The 25162-nt window shown below is 39.9% G+C and overlaps 1 protein-coding gene across 2 annotated transcripts in view; it reads right to left on the bottom strand.

The window, feature by feature from the left end:
• Nucleotides 1–25162, bottom strand: part of stac (SH3 and cysteine rich domain) — a 36833-nt gene that overhangs the window by 8711 nt on the left and 2960 nt on the right. Inside the window, exons 3-12 of one of the 2 annotated variants that reach the window (XM_046063387.1) lie at nucleotides 24852–24884; nucleotides 22868–23201; nucleotides 14079–14212; nucleotides 9372–9453; nucleotides 9048–9154; nucleotides 7936–8017; nucleotides 7236–7303; nucleotides 4275–4372; nucleotides 921–972; nucleotides 131–268 (exon numbers count right to left, since the gene is read on the bottom strand). In XM_046063387.1, the coding sequence (XP_045919343.1) occupies nucleotides 131–268; nucleotides 921–972; nucleotides 4275–4372; nucleotides 7236–7303; nucleotides 7936–8017; nucleotides 9048–9154; nucleotides 9372–9453; nucleotides 14079–14212; nucleotides 22868–23201; nucleotides 24852–24884 (1128 nt within the window). The remainder of the gene's footprint in view (nucleotides 1–130; nucleotides 269–920; nucleotides 973–4274; nucleotides 4373–7235; nucleotides 7304–7935; nucleotides 8018–9047; nucleotides 9155–9371; nucleotides 9454–14078; nucleotides 14213–22867; nucleotides 23202–24851; nucleotides 24885–25162) is intronic. The other variant, XM_046063388.1, reaches the window with a different exon arrangement.

Genomic DNA, 25162 nt, shown 5'->3' with positions numbered 1-25162 from the left:
CTAATAATCTTAATTAATAATCTTTTAAGGAGTTAAAAGGTTTTCACCTGATGACAACACTCCCTATACTGCATTTTCTCTTCAATCATCCATCATCTGCCTATAATCATCGTGAGGTTTCATCCAGTACCTGTCCCTCCTTCAGGGTGATCTGGCCTTGTTCCCTACAGCCGATAAATGTCCTGTTACACCTGAACACTTGGTCCCCCGCCTGCACCTGATGAGCAAAGGCTGCTGGGAAGAAACCGATCCTGTCCTCAATTACGCCCTGAAAAAAATCATCAAACATGAAAACAGTTGACATTTTGAAGAGCTGCACAGTACATAAGAGGATTATAAACCCAGTGTTTTCATATTTGACTAGATAGAATCCTTGAAAAAACAACAGGGGATCTGTTGGTTACAGTTCATAAAACCTGTACAAGTTGTATTTTACAGTTCCATAGATATAAAGAATATAATACTATATATGTCACATTTCATCAGCTGCTAATGTTTGTCTCTTGACTTGTCAAAGACCAAACAGGCCAGCTGTCCCTGTTTATCTACAGCCTGTAGAGAACAACAACAGAGGTAAAATGCATGATGAGTTTCTTCATGGTCTGGTGGCAGCCGGCTGCCTTTGTAGTGTCACGTTTTGGCCCTTTTGTTTCCCTAATTTATATGCCATGTGTTTGTGTCCTGAGGTGTCCTGCTGCCTTGCTCCTATAATTTACTTCCTGTAATTTATCAGTCCAATTCTTATATGGGCAATTTTGGGGCTTTTCTGGAAAACACACATTATATGTAAACTGTGCAACAACAAACTTGCAAACATTATCTTTGAATTTAGCATCTTTAGTGTTAATTATACTAAGAAAAAAAGAAAACGTTTAGGTGAGCGAGATGAGGGGTAGGTAACATGTTGGTTTCGTACCTACCTTCCACCAGTCATCATTGGAGTCATCAGCCAATAAAATTCTGTCCCCAGCGCTGCAATATAGAGCAAAACAGAGGAGAAATTACTTCTTACCTGCATGATCGGATAAATCCAGTAGGGGGATCTGTGGGAAATAAATAGCTCTAGACCCCTCCTACCTTGTTTTTGGTTCTGAAATGTGGTACATTTTTACAAACAAATTTGAAATAAATAAAATTTGTACAACTTAATCTGAGGTATAAGGGCCTTTGAAGGTCTGGGTGCCCAGGGTACTTTGTTTGTTGCTGTTATTTTTCCTTGCAATAACCTACAGCGGTAGGGTGTGGGTGAGAGTGATTGTGCATGTCATCTGTATATGTGTATGTGTACTATATGATATATATATATATATATAACAATATAATAAATGTTCAGTATATTGTCAATGAATATTTTATTACATTTATTTGAATCACAAACAAATTATCACTTAATTTTTCAATTAGAAAAAGAATTTTGTTGAGGAAAGGGGACAGAAAAAAGATTTACTAATCATATTTGTTGAAAAAGATTTTATCATAATAGTTTTGAATGTTGTATGTTCAGTGATCCACTGTTTGGCATCAAGTGTTTGTCCCATTCTGACCATAAAAAATGGTTTAACAACATAATTAGCCATCTGGTTTCTTCAGTTTTCACTCAGGAGTAAAAATCAGCTTTTAACCTTGAAATGTAAATAAATGTTTTTATCGTGATAAAATTTTTGGCAATATCGCATAGCACTAGTTTAGAGGTGCTTCAACTACCATTATCATTGTAAACGACATGTAATGTTCGTAAGAATGATAACCAAGGGGGGCAGGGCTTACAGTAAAGGGTGCAACACTTAACGGTTACTGTAATCTATGTCAACACTGAAGAGAGCTTCACCTCTCCACTTGACCTCTTTAAGAGGTATATATATACTTACATATGTATGCTTTATAGTCAAGCAGAAGAGAAGGTGTTTTTTTCTCTTGTTTTAAATGAGATTGGCTGCACCTTAATCCTGTTTGCCGTAATTCTTCATCCAGGAAACGCATGAATCATTTTGCCCCATCACCGCATGTGCCATAATTACTTGCATCTGTTCAAAGCCTTTGGCTAAATTTGACCAATAAAAATCAAAAGGACCAGCACAGTTAAGCCAAATGTTGGTTTACGTCATTTCCCTTGTGGTTCAGTTATAACACTGGCTGTCCTTGCTTGGTAATACCATGTTACAGAAAACACAGTTAATTGTAGGTGAGAAATAGCACAGCATCCAATGTTGTAAAATCTTCTAATGTTGCTCCACAATTACATCGTCCATTACACACAAAAAAAAAAGTGGGATTTCTGAATCGGTATTTTAAAAATGCAGAGCTCATCATCATTACAATCACCATGTAGTAATCAAGTAATCAGAGAATGTGGCTGCAAGTGAAACTAATGACAAACCTGATTTTCTCACTTGAAATGAAAATGGAAATTGAACCTTTTGATTAAAAATTCCATTTTCCCCCCATTTGTGCTTTATGTGGTAGCGTTTTGATGTACTGATTACTGTGTGCAGAGAAACCCAGAGGCGAAAAACATTGATTTAGGGTTCCATAAGAGAAGAAATTTGAAACAAAGCTTGGTGAACTTGGTGGACAGGGAGTTGTATAGAAGAAGTCAATGAATTTTAAATTAAGCCTGTCGATTGAAGTTTTTCTCGACCAAAGAGAGAGGAAGGACCCATGAGTTTGTCTGTGTGTGTGTGCAGGAGAAGGAGGGAGAGAACAAGTGCACTCTCATATCCTTGGAGGATTTCTGTGAGAACCAGGAGCAAATGGGTACTTAGGCTGAAGGACTGCTTGTGATGAATGCTCTCTTTCCTGAGGGCCTATTTCAAAGTATGTAGCAGATGATGCCCTATCAATCATGATTAAGACATGGGATAAAACCTGCAGCCTGAGTTTCAGACTGTATTGGAGATAATAAGACAGGCTAGACATGCAGTTTACTTTAAACCTGCAATTTCCTTTTGCCACTTGGGGGCAGCGGAAACAACAATGACATAAACTTAGTTGAAGTGGCAAACTGGTTTGCTTATTTATACATCCAGCTGTTACAGAGCAACACCAGTATTATTTTGAGTCTGTTTCTGGACACCTGATGAATGTAAGTCCTATAATACTAATATTCACTCCCTTTTAGCTCAGTTTTTGGTCTCTACCAACTCTTTGTGATGGAAACATAGTCTATTACTCTTTAGCTGCTAAACGCTCCACTATGTTAGCTGGTCACTAACTGTGTCTGTCTGCTGTTTGGTGCTGAGAAGATTGTGCACAGTAATTAAAAATGTGAAGACGTGCAGTGAGGGATTAAAATGGCAACCACCAGGGCTGACAACATGAAAAGTGGCTTAAGATGCAGCGTTTTTAGCTACTTCCTAGCTCTGTTCCACTAGCTACTGTAACTTGATTGATTTTTTTCATAAATACCTTTCTTTCATTGTTTTGTCTGAAAAGCTAAAAGTACTTCCTGTTGTTTTAAAAAATGGTGAGGAGTACAAAGACAAATGTGTCTTTCCTACAGTCGAGCATGGTGGTGGGAGTGTCATGGTCCGGGGCTGCGTGAGTGCTGCCGGCACTGGGGAGCTTCAGTTCATTCCGGGAACCATGAATGCCAACATGTACTGTGACATACTGAAGCAGAGCATGATACCGACCCCAAACACACCTCCAAGATGACCACTGCCTTGCTAAAGAAGCTGAGGGTAAAGGTGATGGACTGGCCGAGCATGTCTCCAGATCTAAACCCTATTGAGCATCTGTGGGGTGTCCTCAAACGGAAGGTGGAGGAGTTCAAGGTCTCTAACATCCACCAGCACCGTGATGTTGTCATGGAGGAGTGGAAGAGGATTCCAGTTACAAACCTGTGAAGCTCTGGTGAACTCCATGCCCAATTTGGACATTTTCACTTGGGGTGTACTCACTTTTGTTGATAGCGGTTTAGACATTAATGGCTGTGTGATGTATTATTTTGAGGGGACAGCAAATTTACACTGTTATACAAGCAATACACTCACTATTTTACATTGCAGCAAAGGGTCATTTCTTCAGTGTTGTCACATGAAAAGATATAATAAAATATTTACAAAAATGAGGGGTGTACTCACTTTTGTGAGATGTATATTTATAGCTTATTAGAAAACAGATATTGACACATTTCACCCTGATGATACTTGTTCATGTCAGAGTCAATCAGTCAGCTATATTTCATCACCAGTCCCGGGACAGCTGCTGTACTGATAAATGACAGCGAGTGTTTTAGTGGGATTTCTTGATTAGAGCGACGTGTGTAAACTAACCTCATCTCTAGGTCATGGCTGTCTTGGGCAGTGAAGCTGTGCAAGGCCACATAGGTGTTGAGCTTGAGGACGTCTTTCTGTAGCTGGCTCTGCTCCAACTGGACAACAAACACACAGATTTGGTTTTCAAAATTCTCAGAAAAAAGGACAAAGTTAAGCAAAGCTCACAGACACACTAATACAAGACAGCACCATATTGTCTATTGTCACTTTTCGTTGTACAGTCGTATCTGAAAATAGTCTTTTGGCATTCACATAGACAGTAGAAGCCCTTGTTTACAGTATACTGATAGACCGTGGATCTGCTTAACTTGTTCTGCAATCTGTTACGTTTAATCCACCGTCAACATGAGTGGGAGAAGCAGGATCAGGTTTTCATGAACGCTCAGGAAGTTAAAACAGGAAAGGGTTGTGGGTGGAGAGGAAGTTATCGGAGAAGCAGGGGGAAATGTGCCGCCATTCTGGCGCTCTTCACACCTGCTCAGAAAACAGGCGGGCGTTTTCTTGTTTCATCACATGTACCTTGAGTCTCAATCTTGCCTGTTGTGTCCCTGAAATCCCTCCAAATGATAACTTGTCCTGTTCCAGCATAACGCCTGGAGGGAGATTTTGCTAAAAGACATGAGAATGACTTTTTCAGACACACTAAAGGCTGTTTTTGCAAGACAACATGAGGATTTGCCATCTTTGTAGTGCCGTATAGTAATGAAGAGAAGTGATTCTGGTCTTTTGTAGCTCCTCCGAGTATCGCCCATGTGGACTGGCAACATGGTTGATGGATGAGTTGACTGTCTCTGTGGCCTCAGGGTAAAAAACAGCAACGTTAAGCAGTGGCAATTACAGCTAACTAAGAGCTGCTCACTGACTCTTGTTCTGAAGCTGTGGGACCCTGGAACACTGAATGAGAGGTCAGGCAGGCCAAGATAACAGCCTACTTTGTAACTGAGACTCTGCAGCAGCTGATTTGTTTGGTCACTTGGGGGCAGTAAAACAACCTGTAAACACAACTTTGACATATTATCACCTTGTAAACTTCTTATGGTGAACAGTCGCTTGTCCATTTACTTATCTAGCAGACACAGAGGAATATTTAATTTGGGGTCGTGTTTCTGGCCACCTAGGGATATTCACTCTCCATCTAGCTCTGTTTTGTTTTTGTTCTGGTTTGTTCCAATTACACATTTGATCCATTGTTTTATTAAAAAATACTGATTAGAGTAACTTTAAGAGCTCCTTTCAAATATTTTTCATTCCAGTTTGGTTATTGGAAGTGATACATTTTGTACTTCTGGCAAAAGCAGAAGCTGTCTCAAATGAACAAAAAGAGCGCCACCTACAATAAAAATCAAGCAGTGGATCCAACCAAAAAAGAAATCACAGCTCGAGCCAGACTATTTTACTGTCAATTGATCTCGGGTAGTTTAACACTAAACCTGAAAAGTGTGAACAGATGGTGATCCTGTGTGTGACTGCGTGTGTTCCCGTTTGTGTGTGTGAGTCTCTCATCTCAAACTAGAGGCTCTGTCTCTGGTGAAGAAGCAGTTTTCAAGCGTTTTTCTCTGCTCATTACCCCGCAGAGCCTCCATCTGTCTGTCCACCAGCCTGAGCTAATGGACCTGTCGGCTGACAGACAAACAGCCCCCTGCCAGCTGTGCGTCCAGCCTGATAACAGCACACAATGCACTTCAAGTCTCTTCCCCGAAATGACCGGCTGGACTGCTAGATTGTATTATAGATGATATGTGTGTGTGTGTGTGTGTGTGTGTGTGTGTGTGTGCATGTTTTTTTGCCTTGTATGGTTATTTGTTCATTTTTGTGTTTGTCCAAGTATCCCTGGGCTTTTTCCACTGTTGACAATGGAGTTAAACATGTTAAACTATAAAAGTAAACAGGATAGATGGCTGTACATAGAAAATATGTACAAAAAGCACACTGATACTGAATGCATCTCTCCCACAAAACCCACCATGGAAGTACTAGAAAGGAAAAGTTTTAAAATCTGGCCATGATATATTCATCCATACTCTGCTGGAGGGTGGCAAGATATTCACAGAGATTTAACCTTTTTTTCCCACTAAATTCTGCACCATCAGCACTGTATCTACACTGTAGAGAATACAAACAGTAGCAAAGACCCCAGAGCTGCAGATCCAAACATTACTGTAAGGTCAAGACTTCTCTTTTTCTGTTCAGGCCAGTGGTTGTGTCAGCTCTTGTATGATTTGTTACAGCAGGAAGAGAATTTTTCCCTCAAAGTCCTGGGAAATTCAGCAGTGACGATGGAGGCGAGGGGCCAAATGTGGCATGCTTAATGGACACAGAACGGACTGGCTGGGTATCAGTTCTCAGCATAGTTCAAGCATTGGTCAGCGAACAAAGTCAGTTCTCAGAGGTTTTCAGACTGCACCAATAATATACGTTACTGTAAGACTCTGAGCTGCAGAATAACAAGCACTGTGAAACCTGAGGAGAAAAGTTGACAACCAGAGTTGCTGACTTGTGAAATTGCTGAAAAGACAGTTTAAGCTTGCCATTCCTCTAAAATAGTATATTCAGTTTACTTTTTTCCCCTTCTTATATAAGTACCAGGTTGTTATTTTACGGCGCCTAAATGGCTTAATACAGTACTTGTTGGCTTATAAAAAATCTGTTTAAAAATGAAAATAATATTGTGCAAATACAAAATACTTAAATATTGCCAGAGAAAGGAACCAAAGAGAACTTTTATCATTCTTTTTCCTTTAGAATTCCAATTCAGTCTGATTTGTTGGCTTTACTAAAATACAGGTTTAAGTCAGAAGAACAGTACTGCTCAGGCATCAATAGTGTAAACACACTCGTCTAGTGATAGACTGATTAATCGGTCGGGCCAATTATTTGGCATTTTTAGGTAATAGGTCTGTGCTCATGAGGCATATTACAGTAACAAAAAATTATATTAGTAGTAGATTATTTTCTTACCTGCAAATCGTCAGGCTTTCTCCCTGGCTGGTGGCAATGCTCCGTCCCATTCTCAATGACTGTGAAAACTGAAAATAAATTTCAATAAACAATTTTCATCACAAATTTGACTCGATCGACCGTAGTTGTCTTTTTTCCACTAATCTGACCACTATCAAGAAACTAGAGCAGTTTAATGGCCGACGCATGTCACAGGCTAAGAACGCATTAATTCCTTCATTTGTTGAATGAGGTGCTATTCACTGAAGGAAATAGCTCTGCAGCGTTGTAGCCATGCTTCAAATAGCATTTTCTAACTCCATGGATTACCTTGAAGAGTGACTCGGAGTGAATCCTCCAGATTGTAAAGGGTCAGTGCCTTGCCCTTCACTACAGACACTATTGTGCAGCTGGAAAAACCCACTCACCACTACAAACCCAGAAGTACACACAATGCAGATTAAAAAAAGAGAGGTCCAAATTTTTCTTAACGCTTTTTTTCTACAGGATATTCTACAGCAGGATCAGAGTGAGCAAACTCAGCAAGAAGAGTTCAGTGGAAAACAGAACAAACCTTAGTTGACAGTTCATAGGCGGAGAATTCTATGTCACAACCTTCTCGGACTCTCTTGTGAGAAGATCAATAGCGGTATGTGTTTTTCCCTGTGTCACTACATGACTTTGATCCAGATGCACACAGTGTACCGCAACGGATACTCACCATCATCGCTGTGTTTTCTCGACAGCTCCTGCCTGCTGCTGTGAGCCACCACTTCCTCTGGAACCTTATCCAAGTCACTGGTCTGCACAGATTAGATAGGACAGACAGATAGACAGATAGATAGATAGATAGATAGATAGACAGATAGATAGATAGATAGATAGATAGATAGATAGATAGATAGATAGATCGATCAATAGATAGATAGATAGATAGATAGATAGATAGATAGATAGACAGACAGATAGACAGACAGATAGACAGACAGATAGATAGACAGATAGATAGACAGACAGACAGACAGACAGATAGATAGATAGATAGATAGATAGATAGATAGATAGATAGATAGATAGATCAATAGATAGATAGATAGATACATAGATAGATAAAAATTCTGAGCAGAAAACTAGCTGTATTTCATGCACTAACAAAGAATAACCAGCTATAACTGTAGTATAGCAAACATGCTGTTTCTAAGTCTGCATTTGGAAACTATTATCATAACTCCTGTTGAGATCACATTGTCTAAGCATCCACCAACACTCACACACACACACACATACACACACAGCTGCACAGGACAGGGTGGCCCAAGCCCAACAGCTTTCAGATGTCATCATACAGAGGCACGTATCCAAACTGCACATACAGTTTTGCTTACATTAGAAGTGATAAGCTATGAAAGACAGATTTCCTTGTGTATGACACACAGAGATGGAAAGGAGGCCGGTGAGTGTAGCTCTACAATCAGTCTATCTTCAGAGCTGTAATATGAGTGTTTGCACCCACATCTCATTACTCCCTGGACCACAATGCCTTTATTGGTAGTGTTTACAGCCCTGCAGTGTCAGTATCTATTTAGACCATCAGCTACAGTATGTCTGTTGCAGTGGGACAAAATATTACAAGTATAATACCTGACCTGAACTGTGATAATCTTCAAGTATTTATGTGCCTGCATGTACATTACAGTTTAACAAAGAGAAGACTTGAGATGTGAAATAGGACAAATAAAACTTTGTAAGTACAATATTGATCAGTGTTTGGTATTTTGTGTTAACAGAGTAAAAGCAAACACTACCCGACATGATAAATGACCCTTTTCTTACCGAGTTTCCATGTGGAGACTCAGAGCCGCTGGCCCTCTTGGCCTTTTGTGCCAGCGACGTCCCAAACCTCAAGGCCTCATACACGGGATCCACCTTATTGCCACAGGCTTTAGAAAAGAACCAACATATCATCAACATGATAAAAGCTGATGACAAACAAATGCTTTCAGTATAGCCATGTGGTGATTTATAATACTATAAAACCAGGTAGGTAAATCTTTCAGAGGTGGAAAAGTGGTGCTTGAATAGTGGAGTAAAGTTTTCGATTTAGAGCATGTCATCCCATACAGAACTGAAGTTATTATGGAGATTTAAGCTGCTCACCGATGGGCATGACTTCTTTGATGCAGCCATACTGTTCCTGGATCAGTAATGGAGAGCTGTAGTACCGGCGAAAGCCTTTTGGCTAAGGAGAGAAAGACAAAGAGGGAAAAAAGAGAGAGGCGACAGACATTAGAGACAAATCAATATGCAGCACCACAGGCAGCACCATGACACTGAAATGCTGCACATAACTCTATTCAGTCGGAGAGCAACTGACTTTGCAGATGGGATGTCGGACATCAATGTTTAAATGAATCACAACAGCTATATTTCACGCTGCAGAACTACGTAAGAAAGGATGAAGTCACAGGAAAACAGACTAAAACTACAAATCAACTGAAGTACTAATCCACCTACATTTTCCTGCAATGAACAAAGTGATTTGATTTAGCGCAGAAGAGATGAACATGCTTACAACATGCATCAGGCAATGTAATGAAACTTACAGCCCCCCACAAGGTGACAACGTGAAAAACAATGGCAAAACTAGTAGACAAGCTTGAGAGCTGAAGGGGCCGTTGCGGTTTACAAAATGACGTCAGATGCAGTCCACACTCAATGTTGCACTCCCCTGTGGCTGAGGCGCAACATTAGTTCCACTCAATTTAAATTACTTTCAGCACATTATTACTTGAATCAAAATATATCAGTGACTACAGTCTTAAATTGTGCATGACTGTCATAAATAAGTAAATGATTTGTTACATATAGAGTTGAAATCCCAACATGCAGGAGTAGAAAATGTGGTTAGGTTGGTCCACTGCCATGCACCTGACAAGAAAAAGCGATCTAACATCATGGTCTTAATTTATCTCCCTGTCATATCCTCCTCCCATCTCCTAAGGCACTCAAACATTTATCATTTATATATCCATTATACACCTCAGTCCAAACCAATCAATACTTCCACATCAGTTTTAAATCCTTCTTAAATAAAGCAGACAGAAGATTGAAATTCTTCTCAATCCCTGCAGACTTTATGTATCCTACTGCACCCGGGGTAATGATTAATGTACATATTTTCTCTTTTATAGCATTTTCTTTCTGTTTTTAATTTCTGGAAGACATCCTGGCTACACATTTGCCCATTTACTGATAAGATACAGTGTTTTTTGACAAGATTAATGTTCCTTGATTACAATAACCTCAATTTTTTACTGGATGTGTAGATCAGACCTACAGCTCACAGGGCTCCTTTTTTTTCTGTCTGTTTATATTACATGTATTCAAGTGCCAGAAGGTGAAATCTGCATCAGCCCCGATTAATTCTTCATTTGACACTTCTCATGATGCAACGGCTAAAATAAGCAACCCTTGAGCTCTTTGGGCCCGTCACAAGAACTGAGATGTCAGACTGTCAGGGGGGGGGGCAAACTCATTAAGGAAAAGGTTAAGAAAGCACACTTGTTGGGAGCCCATCTAGTCCATTTGGCTATAAACAAAAGACACCCCTCACTGTGGCTGTAAGTGACTTAACTTACTACAGTGAGGCAGTTAGGTTTTGGGGATATCTGGGAAACAGTAATGGAAGCATTTATTATGTGTCTTTAATTCAAAAGTAATATATATAAAAAATACTGTGTCATAGATTTATAGGTAGTTTATAGCTTAGTTAAAAGCTGTATAACAAACCCCACACTAAGGAAGGGTGTCTGCCTGTGCATCTGTGCATGAATAAATAATTTAATTAGAGAGCTGTCCTCTTCATGATTTTTGACACATAAAGGAGTTGAGGATGTTCATTTATTTATACAGTCCTATCCATCTGCCATGGTTTATGGCCATATATGTTCTTTGTAATCTGGGAAATTAGTAACTATTAATACTGTACATAACAGCATATACGTGAAACCACTTTTTAAATTGTGTCATGCAGCAGATCTAGTGCAAGATGTAGCATGTGCACTGTAGTAGGGCTCAGCTCCCACTGATTACCGACTGTGACGTGTTAGCTGAGTTTCAAGCAGTGACTCACACATCAACTGACACATATCGATTATTAATCATGTTTAATACAAATTGGTAGGTCAGCCAGAAACACTCATTTGGACTGCAGCTGTCGAGACTGAATCTTAACAAAAACTGTGTCAGGAGAGGTCAAACCAACTCTTTTCTACCAGCCTTTGTTAGCTAAGTGACCAACATACTGTATCTGCAAACTGTCTATACAACCACACAAAAAGAAAAACATTGTGTGCTTGACTCTAAGTAAGTGACTACATTTCACTGAAAACCATGTTCCTTTGCAGAGTCTCTGAAAAACATTTAAACAGTATTATTAGATTGTTGCCAAAGCTATTAATAATGGTTTTAAGTTTCTTCTTGGAGCGTAGCTTTGCTATCTAAGTGAAGTAATGTTATGTAACCGAATAGCCGAGTGTGAAATGCCATTCATTTTTTAAATATACATTTGTTATGAAGTCATTGTCACTGTTTCAGCAAGTTTGGAAACCTAATGTTGATACGCTGGTTTTATGATTTATAAAGATAAGATTTTCTTTTTTGGTAAAGGGTTCTCAAGCCAAGAGAAACAAGCATGGCTGCATCCAAGTGTCCAAGTTTAGAGTAAGTCGAATTTAGAGCTTTACTCTGCTGGGGAAACTTCCCTTTGTATGCTTGATCTCTCAACCTCATTTTCCACTCCTGAGAGCCGATCATATCTTCAAGCCTCATCCCTCAGGCCTCTAGCGGAAAGTCATCACAACCTGGGAAAGGCTGCCTGTACTGTCAGTATTACTTCCAAATAACTTCCATATGACATCTACTCACTTTATTCATGATGATTAACACCAACTCAACTTATTCCAAATTTCCTCAAGTAATCCCAGCCAAATGAAGGGAAGTGTAGTCAAATACTGAGGAGGAACAAGGTAGGTAAGGTAGAAAATCACACGTAATAAGACCTGACAGAGCTACAGTCTCTCTCTCTCTCTTCAGTGTGGGATGTGTGCGAATGACTACAGAGTCCCAGTTCAGTCCTGACGTTTCTTGGCGCTGGCTTTAACTGGTGTAACTGAACCCTCCCCAGTAAAAACACTCAGCCCACCAAAGATCCACAGCCAAATGGTCTCGTTATAATGCTGGTCCGCAGATGATGAGGGTCGATGATGATTGTGAATCACATTATAGCCCCTGATCTAAATTTTCATCATCACCCCATAATGAGGACAAACCAGACAATATACAGTTACATTTACATTACATTTATTCATTTAGCTGACGCTTTTATCCAAAGCGACTTACAATTGCTATACATGTCAGAGGTTGCATGCCTCTGAAGCAACTAGGGGTTAAGTGTCTTGCTCAGGGACACAATGGTGGATGGGTCACAGTGGGGAACCCGGGTCTCTCACACCAAAGGCAGGCATCTTACCCATTGCGCCATCACCACTCCTCACAGTTACGATATGATGATATGATTTTTAAAATGGGGGGTTTATGACAGTACAGGGTCATTACCTCTGACATGTGAGGAAATAACACTGACTTACTGACTGTACCAACCATTAAATAAATTCCCCTACTCAATAAGGCGGTTTTGCTCTAGTTTTTTATGTCGACACGTAAGCACATTTGGATGGACATTTAGAGCTCATTAGCAGAGAAATAGCTTATATGAAACAACACAGGGGAGTAAATTGCTATAATTAAAGCATCTTATGGATTTGTTGTTGAACAAAACTTCACGGATGCATTTCTTTAGATAATTTTATACAAAAGTCAATGATGTCATGTAAATGTTGTATCAGTATCTTTTTATCTACAGTCTATGATCAGTATATTTCTTTTTATATTTAGTATATATCACAAGCTAAAAAAAAATTTATTTTAAGGGTGACCAAAGATTTCCAGAGAGGTTTTGGAAAGGGTTAATAAGCATAAAAGGTTGAAGAATTTGCTTTACCTTTATGGGTTCTGCTTGTCTTAAACCACAGAAACTTGAGATAAATAAAAGCAGCAACATGCTGCTAGCGAAAGCAGCATATTGGAATCAGAGTATTATTTTGTCATTATAATTATCACTGATCACAACTTTCCCATTTTTGTGATATTGAAAAGTCTTCACAATCTCATTGCCTCTGCTTGTGGTATAAAAGCTGAAATTGAATAATTAATGATGTGATAATTATTCCAAATATTATTTTACACCCCCTAATTTCACAAGCGACCAAGGCTTGACTCATATATTAAAAAAGGGAAATAAGGGCTGAGACTGCGAAATGTCAAATACATCATAAAACTGTTACATGTCACATCTTCACTTGTGGCTATGAAGCTGCTTGGGTATTGATCCTGATTTGATGGTTTACGCTGACTGCAGCACAACAGAACTTGACAGAGATGAGGAGAGGTCAACATTTTTGCATTACTATTATCTAACACACACACAGACAGACATACAGACAGACAGACAGACAGACAGAGTGATGATATAACGATGATGAGGATGATGACGAGGATGAATGGTGGTCACAGATGTACCAGCACACTCACACATAAGAGTGTGATTTCTGAATAAGCACATTCTGGTGGGAAACGGTCACACAGCCAATTCTAATATGTCTGTTTTGGTTGCTATCGTAATGGCAACAGTACATATATTCCTGAAGCTCAGAATCTTCCTGACTGCAGGCAGCGAAGACACAAATGTACTGCGTATATCATGTCTTGATGTCTTGTACTATCTGTTTGTGTAATGCGTCTTACCAGTTTGCCCATGCAGCGCTGCTGTCCCACTCCATTCTCACATTTGTGGTGCAGGCTCATCTTGCAGGCTTTGCAGCGGAGGCCGTGCTTTGCGGTGTTTCCCGCCAGGAACACCACATGCTTAGCTGTTGTACCTGTACAGAGACAGAGAAAGAAGGTTCAGATCTGACTCGAATGGTGATCCTAAGTGAACAGCAAATTACACACAAAAGGGCAAAAGAAATGGAAAATACTTTTCCGAGCGCCTTCTCATTCATTTATTCAATGTCTTTACACACGTATTCCTAGCCAGAGTTCCTGGAGTCGTTTCCAGCAAGCACTTTGAAAAACCTGTGAAGTAACATGTGGAACATTTTAACAGGGACAAATTTAGCAAATGCGACACATGATGTGCACTTCTGCAAAACCATTTTAACCAAACTGACTGCAACTGAGCCAGTGCTATCTCCACCATGTGAAACCCTTTAAACTGCAGCCTGTGTGCAACTCAACCTCACTTCTTAAAATGTGACTCACAGTTGCTAGAATAAATTAAGTTTAATCAGATTTATTTGTGAACCAAAGTTATGCAACATCGCAAATGCAAACATTCATACCTGTACGCATTTGTGCAAATTTTTGTGAAAGAGTAACAAATGAATATGGACAGAGAGGTAGATGAGGAAACAAAAAGCAAAAAGGAAGTGTTGTTTAGGGTGGAGATGTCAGGTTGTAAAAAGAAAGGTGTTGGCAGAGAATAAAGCTCACATTGCAACAACAACAGATTGCAGCTCTGTCTTCAATGAAGATCAGTGAGCCGGCTTTGTCACTGTGTGTGTTTGAAAGATAGAAAGAAACACAACAAAAGGGTAAGTGATGAATAGGCTTGACAGTTTGGGGAGTGAAAGGGGAGTGTAATGTTGTTCGAGGGGAAATCCAACTTTCAATGGCTATTTTACGTTAATTTGTATTTGATAATCAGAAAGGTAGTCACTAGATTAAACAGGTTATTACTCTAGCTCACCAATTCATGTAAAGTTCAGGTTCCTTAACTTTTTTAAGATTTAAAAGATCCTGATATTACTGTCAAGACTGCATTCCTCCTCAAGGCAGAAAAAAATCCTGAAAATTGGTGTTGGCTGTAAAAAAAAAAAAAGAAGTTTATATAAGATCTCATATGCCCCAGCATCCATATACCTGTAGGGTTTGAGACTAAGAAATCAAATAATAATACGTTTGGCTGACTGAGCTAAACTTTGACTTAGTAGTTATGCTAAGAGCCAGCACTTCCTGGACTGTGAATGTGTGTGGTATAAGGCCAAGTATATGAAAATGTTTTGGTTGTAAGTGGAGATTCTGTTAAATGATAATAATAATAATGTAGGTATAACCCTCACAAAAGATAAAAGGAGAGGGATTCCTGAGAAGACAAATAATCTCTGTGTTATAAATAACATTACTAAAACCAGCAGTGATATATCATGTGACAGCTATTCCACATTAACAAGGCCCAAGACCCAGTGCTGTTATTAGTTGTAGTCTGGCAGCTGTGAACTTATGGCTCTGTATTGATTAATCAATGAGCACGTGCCCTGCTCTGGCCCACACACTGTGTGTGTGCATGTGAAAATATGAACACATGCAGTCAATCTGCTTCGGTGGCCTTTAACAGCGCAGGGAGAATATCAGATGATCTGACCAATCACTGAAAGATTGTTAAGTTTGTTCATGGTTGTCAAGTTGTGCATTGTGAATGGGCACTGTGGCAAGCAAATAATGTCAGCGTTTCAGTCCACATTATGCTGAAAAATAGTGACTCTGTAATTGTGAAATCAAGCCGAACACCTGATCCCCAGAAAATATATCAAAAACAAGATACTGTGTACTTAAAGGGGCCGTGTATAGTTTTCAGTGGCCTCTAGAGGCAAGGTTTCACATTGCAACCCCTATTTTTCCAAGCGTATGCTCATGTGTGTGCTCGAACTAATGAGTGAGCCAAAACAGAGACCGACAAGCATGAGACGGCGTCACACAACATGCTGGAAACTCCCGCTGCCATGTTACTGTGATATTTTTAACAGCTTGGCATTAAACTAATCCATGCACTTTAGTATACACAAATGTACTGAATGGGTCTTCCACTGTGGTGTTGTCCTGCACTGTTATGTTGCATTATTGTATATTATGTGGGTCACGTAAGTTATGGCCACTTACACCAGTGAAGAAGCTGTGTACCCAAGTATTGTAAAATGACAATAAATCTAAATTGAACGTTATGAAGCAAACAAGGCCAGATCCAGGATAGTAATATGGATCCTGCGAGCTGGTGATGAAATGTGACTAGCCGTAACGTTACAACTATAGTATTTTGCAACAGATAACGTTAGCAACTGGGTAACCGTTATAACCATAATAACCGTTAGCGTTAAACACAAAATCACAATATATTTCACATGATTTTCTGAAATGTTAGTCCAATAGAATGAAAGCCAACTCTGGGTCCATTTTTATATCCAAAACAACGCCTTTCTGATGTTAAACGTGTTTTAGCCCGACATCAATCTGATTCTCATTTGGCCTGACAGACATATAAAAGATTTCTGTTTGTTTTTGTCCTTAAGTGGATATGTCTGTGTTTGGTGTTAGCGGACTTCATTTCGTTAACAGCTTTCAGAGTTCAGAATCAGAAGCGTGCATGAACGTCACAGCGTACGTAAACCAGTGGATTTTGTGCAAAATCCGACCTGCTTTCTTCACATAGGAAGCAGCATAGTGGGTGTTACAAGTGGCCGAGAAAGCTTGTGAATGGTTAATTTTATGGTTAAGGCTACAACCTGTTCACAGATAATAAATTAATAAAAAATTTATTCATTTCATTAAAAAAATACATATACTACTACATATAGCCCTGTCAAGGTACAAAGCCCCTCATTTGTAGTTTACTTTGCCAATGTGGGAGGGGGGAATCTCTGCTTGCTCTTCATGTGCTGTAATGTGACCTGGTGTCACGGCTATCTGGAGCTGGGCAGCAGTGATGGCCACTTGAAACTCGTAATGGGTGGAAACCTGAATCTGTATTCCCCATTTAATGTTCTTGTTGCTTGACTGTGTCTCACTGACACAGAGCTGGCGGACTTAGTTAACCTGAGACGGAAACTGAGAGAAATGTGAACCCCGGCCTGAACCCTCAATGGTCAGCCACAGATTATCACCACAACAACAGTAGCAGCAGCAGAGGGAATGAGCACAACCAGGACCAAGCGCTTGGAGTTTCATTGTGCTTCAGGTCAACTAACAATTTTCTTTAAGGTATCTTTATGAAAAGTTCTTGTAAGTCTCTCTGAATGCACAAGGGCAGGAAGCAAATGAAGCCCTTGTGAAGCTGTTGCTGATTGGCTTGTTTGGACGGACTCATTCCAACATAGGGGAATAATGAGACACCTCCATGTTAACTCATAATAGCTAAGAAGGGAAAAAAACACTGCGTTTCAGCAGGCTGATACAATAAACTGACACTGCTGTTTTCCTTCAGTAATGGCTGGATAATGACGTTAGAGTGTGTGTGTGTGTGTGTGTGTGTGTGTGTGTGTTTAGGTGCTTTTTCCTCCAGGTTCGGAGGAGAGTCCACAGCCTAAAGGCATTACAGCTGTGGGGAAAGTGAGTGACAGTGCTGCTCTCTCTGGCATTTGCTCTTTCTTGGCTACTCTGCTTTTAAAGCCCATTTACACTACAGTAAAGGACAAGACTCCTGCCAGATTTTCCATACCTTCTTCATCTCGCCTCTTATTTTTTCCCACACAGTCTTTCTCCCTCAATTCCCCTCTCTTCCCCCCCTTCCCTATTTTTCTCACGCTGCACACTCTGCTTACAATTGCCACACATTGATCCATTAAGCCTTACTTCACGCCTCCTGATTTCCTGTGCAAATAACCTTTGTGACAATAACTCCTCCACCCCCCTCTTCTTCCTAAGCTCCTCCAAAACACTGACCTGAGTAGCATTCTTTGGTTTATTTGCAGACTTTAATTAGTTTCTCCCACGACCATTTGATTTTCTTTCCCCATCTGAAGAATTAAGGAAATAACGGCCTATAATGCTTAATACATTGCTATAGATCGAGTATAGCTGTTTATCATATCTGAAGTGAACTGTATAGGGTACAGATGTAACATAAACTGTTCATTTGGAGTGAGGAGTGTCATGCAGCCTGCAGAGATGTTTGTTCATCTTCCCCCAATTTCTATGTAATCTGTTCAATTGTACTGTGTGTCCTTAAAGGACATATCTGAACAAGACTAAGGGTCTACAGCTATGCTAGAGTCTCTAAGAGGCTCACTGTTAACATCAGCATGCCAACATTTTCACCATGGCAACATGCTGATGATTTGCAGGTATGAAGTTTACCATGTTTGCAAGGTCGTCCCAACACTCAGCTGTTGTATCTTGTGTGACAGAAAGAGACACTATGGACACCAGCTAGTATACACAGTAGGAGTGTGTGTATGGCACTGCATCAAGTGTATGTGTTAATGGAGGGGTAGGAGTAGTAAAGCCTCTGTTACCACCACAGCAGGATCTGTCTACTAAATAACCTTAACCTTGACCCCTAGATTTATTTCTCTCTGGGGTCATCAGGGATTTCATAGCACAGATTAATGCATGTTAATCAAATGAGATTACAGTGTCATTCGTTGTGAATATCAACTTGTCCTGGTAATTCATTTGGATGCCTTGATTTGAAGGCGTTTAACGGATCTTCTAAGTAAATTACTGTCTAACCCCTAAAAGTTAAAGCACGATATCAGTGATTAGTGACTGACAGTGATATTTTGTAATAGCTTTAGTAGCTTAAATCTCTACATTTTCCATTTGCATATGTCCTTTATAAACTATGTCCTAGAAAATTGTGGAATTTGCTACATAAGTTCACAACCTGAACCTAACCAAAGCTGTGAATGTTTAATTTTTTCAAGCCTGCCCTGTAAATTATATCTCACCCTCTGTCAGCCACAAATAACCCTCCCATTTTCTCATGTAGACGTTTATTTAATAAGCCATTTGCAGCAAGGACCTGCAATCAATATCTCAGCATCTTCATCGTACTCGATCAGTAGATTAGTTTTATGTACCAGTGAAACAGATTCACTGAGAGACTCACAGCAAGGACACTTACTTTTATGGACAAAAGCTGCACATAGCATTTAGGCTGTGTGTGGTGAATAAGAAAAAAACATTGGTGGAACGCAGTAGGAGTGAGAGTAACCTTGGAATAAATATAGGAAAATACACTCTTAACTTTTTTCTTCTTAAAGGCGCTGCACACCCAGACAGGTGTTTTCACTTCCTCTGGCTGATTAGACTTCTGCTCAGGTTGAAGATGGGTAGAGGCACACTTCACTCTATGAAGTAATAACACTGAAAACAGCAGATGTCCCGCCCCAAAAGGTGCAACATAACTAACAGGAGAGTGAGGCAAATGTCAATTAAACACAATCTGTACACGCCCACACAGACCTGGGAAAAGGTGTAATCGGGCAACATAAGTGAAAACACCTGTGGGAGTGTAGTGGCTTTACCTTTTTTCTGACAGCCTGGAAGACTTAGAATTTTACAGGTGAAGTGTTGACTATTTGATCAATGTTATAGAAAAGTACGGTTCTTCCTGTGTGACAGTGTTTTCTACTAAGTCATAATCAGATTACTAGTCAGACAAAGTGCCATGATCAATGGTCAGCACAAGTGAAACACATTGTAATCAAAAGACACACAGTCTTAGCAACACAATGTTAATTAAATCTCTATGCAGTTCTTGGTGGTTCTTTTGTGAATACATTTGATGTATGTAGTTTAAAAATGAATGTGTCTGTTCAACGATTAACTGCACAGACAAACTGAACAGGAAAGAGAGTACGTGTTGAGCTTAATAAAACTGATATAACACTATCAAAACACTATAAGTTGGGATCTGATTATCAGTGTCGATGTGATCTTTGTAGTTGTGTTGTAGCTTATATATTGGCACTTGTTTTTACTGTCCTTTTACTGCTGAATTACGATCGGTCAACTGAACACAGTTATTCTCTTATATAGAGGGGTTTTAAAACACAAATTAACGCCTACAGAAAAATGGTAATATGTTTATTGCTTTATTAAATATTTACTAATCTAGTTTGCTCTTCCTTCATCTAGTAAATTGATGAATGAGTCAGTGAGCACTTTAATATAATTCAGCCTTTTTTATTATGGATGACACATCTCCTTTGTACAGGCTTTCTAATAATAAAGGAGCCTCCTTTAGGAAGAAAGTGGGTGTTTAATATTTCCTAGGCGGCCGTTTGCAATATTAGCACGTTGGTATTAATGTATATATTAGTGTAGGGTAAGGTGGATCATAAACATATGGGGGTGCCGATGGCACAATGGACAAGACTATACCTTTGATGTGAGAGACCCAGGTTCAATCCCCCACTGTAACTCATCCACCAATGTGTCCCTGAGCAATACACTTAACCCCTTGTTGCTCCAGTAGCATGTGACCTCTGACAAGTATATCAATTGTAAGTCGCATTGGATAAATGTAATGTGGATTAGTTTAAAGTAGTATGTTTCCATCACATCTGGTTATATGGAAGCTGTTTCTTGATTTTTACAAATCAGAACACTAATGGATTCATAAAGTTGCAAAACTTAAATCTGCTTCCTGAGGAAAAATGCAAAGAAGATTTGTGTGTCTGTTTGGGGTTGTAATTACAGAACTAGACTGAATTAATCAAGCTTAAACATCTGTAAATCATTATTTCACTATTTTTACTGCATATACTTGCAGAAATTTCTACTGAGCAGCCATTAAGGTTTAATAATCACAGTATGCTAGAGTCCCCTCCACCACCACTGCGTCTCTCTCTCTCTCTAGACAGCACCATCTTATTATGTGTACACACACACACACGCACACACATTCACACAGAGAACCACCCTCCACTCTGTGTTCTCATTACAACAGAACAAATGATGAAGAGGGCAGCATTGTTTTTCACAAGTGGACCAGAGGGCTCAGCACCTATCACAGGGCCAGGCAGGCCTGACATCACACTTTCATTATCAACAGACCACCAGAGGCCCATTCAAAGCTTCGGCCACTGGATGTGCCTCACTGGCCACATAAAACAGACCAATGTAAACAACATGTATAAATATGTTTTATGGTGGAATGGACTTAAGTTTTAGTTTAGTAGTCTTATATTCAAAGCCAGTATGGACGACCTGCTGATAGCAAATATATTTAAACATGCCAGTCATGACATGTTTGTTTGGCTGCTCAAGAGCACCATAAACTTGTAATTGTACAGATTTAACCAACAATGCAAAACCTGCATTAACGGATTTTTTGGCCACTTGGACCAGCTGTAAACATGATATTGACATATCATCACCTTTTAAGTTGGCGAATTTGTTAGCACACAGTTGCTTATTTACACGTCCGGCAGATGCGGAGTAACATTATTAATCATTTAGAGTTGTGACCATCTAATATTCACTCTCCTCTAAGCTCTGCTCTGCCCTCCATCACCCCCTGAGGGAAATTTCTGTCTCCTTAGCAGCAAAATTCTCCACTATGTTCACTGGCTAGTCGCTAAGTTTGTCTGTCTGCTGTTTAGTGCTGGGCAGGTAAAGCTTTTTGGCTGAAGACGGCTGCTGCTGTGGCTGGAAACAACACTGATGAGAGCCATGAGAGTGGAACACAATAGTACGGTTGCGGGCCGTAAAACCAAAACAATGAGATAAAACCCCATAGAGCCGAGAGGAACTGCAGAGGGGGTGAAAATTCTCTGTGGGTTTATCTCACTATAGCCTGATTAGATAAATAACCTACAATGCTCAAAATCTAAATTACGTGTTTAAAACTAATAATCACTTGACTATGTCGAAAGCCATGTTTATTTCAACTTTAACTTAAAGGGCCCTTTGATTTTGCTTTTCTTAGCTGAAAATAGGGAAATCCATAGCTCTGATTTGTGATTGAACAAAGGGCAAAACTAATTTATTTCAGTCATGCAAAGAAAAACAAAGACTATTGGCAAACTGATCCGGTATTGGTACATGTGCACATTAATGTGCAAGTCTTTGAACACAAGCACTTTGTAACTTGTTTTTGAAAAGTGCTCTACAAATAAAGATTATTATTATTATTATTATTTGAACCCGAAGCTTGTTGAGCAGATGGCAGGGGCAGCCCTTGTCATCATTATGCTGCAGAGACCCTGAGATATAAAGACTTAGTGGCCCCTCAGGACTGATGGATAACAAGAAGGGGAGCAGCCAGAGAAACTGGAACATCTGGTGAGGGGAGAACAGGTAGAGGAGCTATCGGACACCCCAACAGACAAATAGAGTGACTCAGGTAAGTGTTTTTAAAAAAGGAGGACGGAGATACTTCACAGGTCAGCAGGTCAAGTTGGATGCTCAAAGTGTGTTCCTTCACACTGCATAAACCCATGTTATTTAGCATTTGTAAACAAAAGTATGCTTTAGGAGACTATAAACTCTTATACCCTGCTGTCTCCACTCCATATGTGTATATTATTACATATTTATTACTCTCTAATTTTAATTCTGATGATAGAAAACTTTGAGCTATATAAACTTCTCTGTCGCATTTTGAAAAGGTCTCATTATGTAAAGGTTATTACCAATGGTGTGATTGCAAAGTTCATGAGATGATGTGCAGGATTTTTTACCTTGCTTTCTCTTATGATCTTGTCACTGTGCTTTATTTGATATTCTGAAGGAGGGAGGGATTGTAACCATACCTACGATCATGTGGTTGCAGACGTCACAGAATGTGGGCTTCTTGAAGATGTGCTCCATGAAGCAGTGTCCTGCCGAGTCCACCTGCAGCGGGTTGCGTGACTGGGAGCGCGACGTGGGAGGAGGAGCGCTGGGGATGGCTGGAGGGACTGGAGGGATGGGGAGGTTGGTGGTGTGCGGCGGGGCCATCCCGATGTTGCAGAGATGGCCCGTGCTGCTGCTCACGTCAGAGAGCAGCTCTGTCTTGTTGTCGCTGCTGGTCCTGAAGAAGTTGTCCGCACTCTTGCTGCGGACGCTCTTGGTCTTGAAGGACAAGGAGCGCTTGAGTCTCTGCAGCTGAAAAGAGAGAAAAAGTGTTAAAGGAAAATTGGAGTGAGGAAGATAAAAAGACAGGGGTTGCACGAGAGAATAAAAGAGGAGAGAGAATGAAACAGAGAAAAATTCAGACGACCTGAGGGACATGTGAAGCAAATCATTTACTGTAATAAACTAAACAAATTACATGCTTAGTCTCTAAAACCTTCAGGCAAATGTCTCAGCGTCCCATGGCCGGTAGAAAGACCCCTGCTATGAGTAACTTGTCACTGGTCAGTGGAGAACCTGCGAGGTTCCCTACCTGGAAAGTAATGTAATTTCTTGGTTAGGGCAATGCATCACATCAACACTATTTCTCACATGCTGGGCTGCCGTTTCTGGCCGCAACCTCTATCAATCTCATTAGCCTCCTCTTTTAAAGTAACGCTATTCATAATTCTCCACACTGACAACTCCTCATTTAATCTCGTTGTGTACTTCCTCCTCTGTGAAACCCACCTAATTCTGGGCTAAAACACACAATGAAGAATCCCTGAGCTACTGTAATGTGATTTTATGTGTTTTCTGGCTGGTGTGTGCCTGCAGGTCTCTGATTGAAGAAATAGATTATGTTTTAAGTAATTGATGGGTAGGGAAGGACTCCTAATGGTCCATTATATTCTAGCACATAGTACAGGCCTGAATGCATAACGGTAAACAGGTAAACACCTGTAAGTTAGTTACTGTTTTTCCAGCTTGGTACTCAAGGTCGACTCGTCCTCTTCTAAGTTTGTTACAAAGTATTAACCTTGCACACACAGACACAATCAACTGATTCATGAGATATTCTCATGATATCCCACTCTACCATACAATAAGGTGAAAAAAACATATGTACATATTGTTAAGTGTTGATATTTTTGGCTAACACGCCTGAACATTGTTTAGAAAGATCGATCAATTCTATGGCTCACTCTGGAATCAATCAATTTGGACCCTTTCTCTGCCATTACCACCCACACACAGGAATGCACGCACACTCAAACATGAGACATGAGCATCCAGCGCCCATATATGCTACTGGGACCTCTAATAGTTCTCCACTGGCGTGGCTTTTACACTCCCTGAAAAGAAATACGGTGGCAAAACATAGTAATGTTAACGCAGTACGGTTTGACAGTGAATTCTGCAGGCGTTGTACTTATTTACAAAGGCTGCGATGGTAAATGATACTACACTTGTAAGGTAGTTTTACATTATATAAAATGAAAAACAATCCTATTAAATACAGATCTCTCTAAATCATCAAAGTGGGGGAATGGATGCATGCATCGAGAAGCTCATGCTGTGTTTGGTGGTGCCAATCTATAAGAGCTGTGTTCTGTCATAAAGCAGGGTAGAGTTAAATGGATCTGGACTGCAAAACAAACTGCAAAAAACAAAAGCTAGATGTCGCATAAGATTATAGATCCAATCACTGTAAATAAATGCATTTACTGGAAAACAAAGAATGCCCTCTAGAAATATGGGTGATGATGGATTAAACCTTGTGTGGCAGTGAGGATCTTAAAAAAGCAACAAAAGTTGTAACATGAAACCACTTTTATCTTCATGTACATGCAGGTATGCTGTTATATTATGATGGACTATAATCAGCGGTACGCCACAGTTTGCACAAGAGTGGAGGCTCACCTTGTGCTTCTGATGTTCAGGCCTCACAGTATTCTTAAAGGAGGAATAAAAACACAAACACAGCTTTACTTATTGGTAGTAAACTTGTTCAGCCTATTGAGGAGCTTACTCTATGTATCCTGTCTGTGCGAATGATTAAACACTTTCTTGAAACACTTTTTTGTCTTTCTGAGTTGCTCTGCGACTAATCACCTGAGATATTGGAAATGAGTGTGGTTGTTTGGCAGAAGCTTGAAAATGATGTGAGAAGTCAGCCAGGGTGTCTCTTGAAATACCCAGTGACCAAACGTGCCAAGAGCTCACATGCTTGA

This window comes from Micropterus dolomieu, linkage group LG11 (genome assembly GCF_021292245.1).
Source record: "Micropterus dolomieu isolate WLL.071019.BEF.003 ecotype Adirondacks linkage group LG11, ASM2129224v1, whole genome shotgun sequence".
Classification (NCBI taxonomy): domain Eukaryota; kingdom Metazoa; phylum Chordata; class Actinopteri; order Centrarchiformes; family Centrarchidae; genus Micropterus; species Micropterus dolomieu.
Note: the sequence above shows the minus strand (reverse complement) of the source record. Positions and strands in the feature narration are given on the sequence as shown.